The sequence below is a fragment of the Petaurus breviceps genome, unplaced genomic scaffold (genome assembly GCF_028583685.1).
Source record: "Petaurus breviceps papuanus isolate PSGF00001 unplaced genomic scaffold, PetGlider_PUasm1.0 90897, whole genome shotgun sequence".
NCBI lineage: Eukaryota > Metazoa > Chordata > Mammalia > Diprotodontia > Petauridae > Petaurus > Petaurus breviceps.
In genome coordinates this window covers 11078081-11084080 of record NW_027187374.1, presented here as the reverse complement: position 1 = coordinate 11084080, position 6000 = coordinate 11078081, and the positions used below count along the sequence as shown (strand labels likewise).

At 40.5% G+C, this 6000-nt stretch overlaps 1 protein-coding gene across 1 annotated transcript in view; it reads right to left on the bottom strand.

Annotated features, from left to right (window-relative positions):
- LOC138151474 (carbonyl reductase [NADPH] 1-like) overlaps nt 1-483 on the bottom strand; it is a 3456-nt gene extending 2973 nt beyond the window's left edge. The window contains exon 1 of the mRNA XM_069074969.1: nt 72-483. Within this exon, the coding sequence (XP_068931070.1) occupies nt 72-360 (289 nt within the window). The 5' untranslated portion in view covers nt 361-483. The remainder of the gene's footprint in view (nt 1-71) is intronic.
- Nucleotides 484-6000: the final 5517 nt, after the last annotated feature.

Genomic DNA, 6000 nt, shown 5'->3' with positions numbered 1-6000 from the left:
ACACACACACACACACACACACACACACACACACACACACACACACAGAGTCTCACTCTCCAGTGTCCTACCTTTGAAGGCAATTCCAGCGTTGTTGACCAGCACATCCACACCCCCATACCGCTCCTTGAGAAATTCCCGCAGGGTCCGAATGCTCTGCGGGTCAGTGATGTCCAGCTGGTGGAAAAGAGGGTTCAGTCCCTCGTCCTTCAGCTTCTTCACAGCCTCCTGGCCCAGGGTCGGGTTCCTGGAGGTGAGAATCACGTCCCCAGAGAATTTCTTGCACAGATCGCGCACGATGGCGAAGCCGATCCCCTTGTTACTCCCGGTCACCACGGCCACTCGGCTGCGGGAAGACATGACTCGGCTGTGGTGGAGGGCAGGAAGTCCAAGACCCTGAGCCTGGCCTGATGTGGGGATGCGATATGGAGAAGGCGAATAGGGGAGCTGGAGAGAGTGAGCATTTGCTTGAATTGTGCCTGGTGCAGGTTATAAAGCCCAAAGTCCAACGTAACTCCTCCCGCCTCACCCTTCCCCGGCCCTAGCCCTCCCACCCACTCCCCCTGCCTTCACACCCTTCTGCAATCCTCCCTCCTTAGGAATACTGGTAGAGGGTGAATAAGTAACTTCCCAGCTTCTCTCCTCCCCAGTCCCAAGAGCATCTCTCTCCTCTAAGACTGAATACCCAAAGAGTCCCAGGTTGTAAATTCCAGGTGGAGAAGGAAAACAAAACACAAAATGAACCACAAACTTTAAAAAGGGTTTATGCATTTTCTTTTGTCTCCCTGTAGTTTCTCGGGTAATTATTTACCTCATAAATATGTTCTTTTCCCCTAATTTGTTTCTCCTAGATCCTCCCAAGTTCCCCCCAGTGAGCCGCTAAAAGTCTTATTTCAATGCCCCCAGGTGGGGTGGCACAGCAGGGAGTCGTATACTTGGAAAGTGTCCAAGATACTCCCAAGTTCCAAAGAAGTAGTGGGGAATATCTGGAAAAAAAAAGTTGTTTTTATCATTGATTATCAGTTTACCCTGAGAAGATTTATGGGTTGAAGGACTAAAGTTGCTTCAAGTATCTGCAGATGTTCTAAGGAATATGCCTCCATACATCTCCTGACCTGCCCACATCATTTCCTCCATCCCTGTGGTGCCGGACTGTTTGTAGGATGCATGGTTCCTTTGATTTTGAGTTTTTTGGATCTTCTGTTTGCAAAAACATCACCCCATTCAGGAAACATTTATTAATCAGGTTTCTTTAAGTCCTTCACAACATTACTTGTATTTCCAGGCTGCTTCCACATTCACATCACTGACCCGCAGAGCATTCGGACCCTGCGGGAATTTCTCAAGGAGCGGTATGGGGGTGTGGATGTGCTGGTCAACTACGCTGGAATTGCCTTCAAAGGTAGGACACTGGAGAGTGAGACTCTGTGTGTGTGTGTGTGTGTGTGTGTGTGTGTGTGTGTGTGTGTGTGTGAATGAAAGATTCCAATCTCTATATTCAGTATTGAAAGTAAAATATAAAAGTAAGGTAGTCCTTGCCCTCAGGAAGGACACATTCTCCTGTTGAAATGGAAAATAATCACAGATAAGTAAATATTAAATGTATACAAATGTATTCGGGAAGCAGCAGGAAACGGGCTCTAGCAACTGGGTGAGTCAGGAAAAGTCTCCAGAAAGCTTTGAGAAGCTTTCTTGAAGCTTTTTAGAGGCTGCAAAAATGCATGGAAGGAAGAAGACCATTGTAGGCATGGCATGATAGCTGGGGAAAAGATGTGGAGGCAGGAGATTGAATGTCCCATTCAGCGAGATGTCCCATACATGCAATATCATGAAAGGCAAGGAAGAGGGTTGATGTGGCCAGAGGAATGTGAAAGCAGCCTGGAAATACAAGTAATGTTGTGAAGGACTTAAAGAAACCTGATCCACAGATATCTACTTGTCTCCAATTTTTGTTTCCACTTGAAAAATACAGACACACACACACACACACACATATATATAGAGAGACACACTATACATTTATTGTCAATGTGTTATAGTGAATATATTTCTATATTGATTGATGGTCATATTGATATGTTTTTGTTACATTAAATATATTAATGTGTTGAATATGTCTTAAGAGGTAGGAAAAAACTGGAACACTATACATACATATACACGGAGATATATACAGACAGATAAAACTTGTCTTTACAATAAGATTTATACAGACAATGACTACATTAATGTAAATAAAAACAACATTTGAAAGTCACAGAAACTCTGATTAATGATAATAACCAATCTTAGCCCCTGAGAGCAGATGATGAACTCATGCTCCTTTTCTTGGTAGACAGGTAGGAGATTGGGAAGGTAGGTGGGAACATATGCCGTCAGATGTAGTTGGTTTTGCTTGTGATTTTTATTGTCAAATATTGCCTATTGTGGCATTATTTTGAAAAATGACTTATATTAAAAGGTATGTGTTGTACACACACACTCACAAATAGGTGTTTATAGAGAGAGAGGCAGTGTGGTGCAGTGAATGGAGAGCTATCCTTGGAGCCAGGAAGATCTGAGTTTGAGTCCTGCGTCTGTCAGGTGCAGACTGTGATTCTTGGATAACTCATGCTACCTCTCAGTGCTCTCAGCAGCTTTCCAAGATTCTAAGGTACAGAGTGGCTGATCTGCATTGGTAGAGGAAATTCCTCACTAGGAGCTCCCTACAAGAGTTAAATCACAAGATCAATCTCTATCCACATCCCTGTGTGTGTTCACATGTATGTATACACCTGTGCAGAGCTATATGTATTCACACACTTTGGGATATGTAGAAATTCCTATGTATACAGCTACATAAAGGGCTAATGCTTCAAGGAAATATAGAAGAAGAAAATGAGAGAATGTGGCAATCAGGACTGTGGCCCCTGGACCTCTGTGATCTCATGCCCACTCCTCAGCCTCTTTACAAAATAAAAAGAATGCTGGTTTTCAAGATGCTTGGAAACCATTTAAGAAAGATAGAAGCTGAGTGTAGAATTTAGTTGCCACAGGTAAGAGTCAGTATTGACTTAGCATCTTTTCTCCCCACCAATCCTTTTCCCAAAGGTTGGAGTAAGTTTGGGCTCCAAGGTCAAGGTCATCTGGTGTCTGAGTAATTTGCCCTCAGGTGCAGTCTGATAGCCTCTGGAGGTTTAGAGAAGGTTGGGTATACCTTCTACAGACAGCCCCACCCATCTCTCTTCATTTGGGCAGAGCTCCCAAAGGTATCAGTTCATTCCTCTTCATTATATCCTTCAAGCCTCTGCCAGAGCCATCTTGCTAAAAGTCTTGATGGGATAGTTACTTCTCTATTCAAAACCCTTCAGTGGCTTCCCATTGCTTAGCAAGTCACATATAAGTACAATGTGTCCTTCTGCAAGCTGATTTCAACTTGATTTCTGATGCTTATCCCAGGCTACTCCCTTGTTCTATTTTATATTCTAGCATCTAGCCAAACTCTTCCTTTTGTCCTATTCTCTTTTTATTCCTTTGCTCATACCTATCACTAGAGTGTATTTCATCCCAGCAGTGAATGGTGGGTGGTGATGATGGTGTCAGGATATATATGTTTGTGTTGGGGGAGGGGGTCAGTAGTAGTGCTCTGTGTGTGTGAAAACCCATACATATACACATCCATGGAGTAATGATGGCTTCAGGGGTCAATTCAAGTGTCACCTCCTACAAGGAGCTTTTCCTTATCCTTTCAGGGATAAGGGAGAAGTTCTCCCTCAGTTGCACTAAAGTAGTTAGCTTGACAACCAATTGGACATACAGGTTGAAAATGAAAGCACACTTGTATGTATGCATGGTGTAGACAGATCCTGAGAGCCAAGACCGAGGCTAGCTCTAATGCTAGAAATTATTTTTAAGGATCAAAACATCTCTCTAGAACCTTAGCTAACAAATGGGAAGACCTAATTGATTCCCAAAGGCAGTTTCTGTTGCAATCAGCAATGGGATCAGTCCCATGGATCACTGTTGAACATCTAGCCTGGGTGAGATAGGAAAAGCCAGTCTCTTGAAAAAAGAGAGAATATAACTGAAGAAAGTACAGAAAAAAAACAAGGAAGACAACTTTCAAAGAAACATTGAATTAAATACTTTTAAAAAATTCAGTACATAATGGAAATATAATCCTCTGTGTTGTACTTTGCATATAGTATTGTTTTTGTTTTTAATGTCCCTTAACTTTTGAATAAAACAGTTAAAAGATCACTAAGAGAGAGCACAGAGTACAAGCTAAAAATGTCAGCATTGTCATTTGACATCTAAAAAAAAGATAATGAACATTTAAAAAAAATCCAAATTGTGATTTCATTGGTATATTTCCCTTGGGGAAACTGCTCCCACTTCACATCAATCTCCTGCTCTGTAATTTGCAATTTTAACTTGTTGCCTTCAAACTTAAAATCCAGTTTTTCCTTTTACTATTTCTTTATTGGTAGGCTTTTTTTTTTTTTGCATTGTGTAAAAGTGTATTTAACATTTCTGGTTTTGTTTTTATTCTTGCATTCATGAGTTTCTAAGTGTTAGTTTGGGCTCATAGAATCTTGGAGTGATTTTGAAGTAAACTTTAATTTCTAGTGATTTGGAGCACTTTTTCATGTGGTTCTAGCTAGCTTTGGTTTTTTTTTTCCCTTTGAGAGTGGACCATCCATACCCTTTGACCATTTATCAACTGAAGAATGCCTTATTCAAAATTTGAATCAATTCCTTATGTACCTTAGAAAGGAAAGCTTTATCAGAGAAATTTGCTGCCAGGATTTTTTCCAGTTATATCCTCCTTTAATTTTAGATGACTTGGTTTTGATTGCACATGCACTTTTTAATTTCATGTATTCAAAATCATTCATTTTGTTTTTTTGTGAACCTCTCACTTGTTTGCTCATTAGATCTTCTAGTATTCATAAATCTTATTTTGTTCTCATTGTTCTCAGACCTGTTAGTCTTTCTCCCCATGCTGACCTGGACTGGAAAAATGGCTGATTGTGATTTTTGGGAAAAAAATTACCAATTAGAATTTGGTATTATGTTTTTTTTTTTTAAATTCCAGATTCATTCCCTTCCTTCCTTGTCACCCACACTTACTGGGAAGAGAAGCAGTTCAGTATAGGTTGTACATGTATGGCTAATGCAAAACAATAACATAGTAGATATATTGTAAAAGACTAACTATATTTTCCTCCCTCCTATCCCACCTCCCTCTTGTTCTATTTTCTACTTTGATCCTGTCCCTTTTCAAAAGTGGGTGCTTCCAACTTCCTTCCCCCCTAGCCTCCCCTCCTTTCCATCAGCCCCCCTCTCACCCCTTCCCCCCTACTCTCCCAGAGGGTAAGATACCCTATTTAGTGTGTATTTCATTCCCTCCTCAAGCCAAATTCAATGGGAATAAGGTTGACCAATTCCCTTTTGCCTTCCTATTCTTCCCCTCCATTGTAACCATTTCCCCTTGCCTCTTCTGTATGATAGTTTACCCCATTCTGTCTCTCCCCATCTCCTCTCATTATATTCCTCTCTCACCTCTTAATTTCACCTTTTAAGTATCATCCTTTCCTGTTAAATTAGTCCTGTGCCCTCTATCTATGCATACCTGTAAACATATATACACACATTCACATATGTATTCATATGCCCATATACCCTCATATATAGACATTATTTATTATTTATTACAATATTTCTATTCCCTTCAACTACTGAGAAAATTTCATAAGTTACAATTATTGTTTTTCCATGTAGGAATGTTAATAGTTCCACTTTTATAAGTTCCTTATGATTTCTTTTCCCTGTTTAGCTTCTCATGCTTCTCTTGCTTCTTGTATCTGAATGTCAAATTTTCTATTCAACTCTGGTTTTTTCAGCAAGAATTCTTGAAAGTCCTGTATTCCACTGAATGACCATATTTTCCCCTGAAACATGATACTCAGTTTTGCTGGGTAGGTGACTCTTGGTTTTAATCCCAGCTCCTTTGACCTC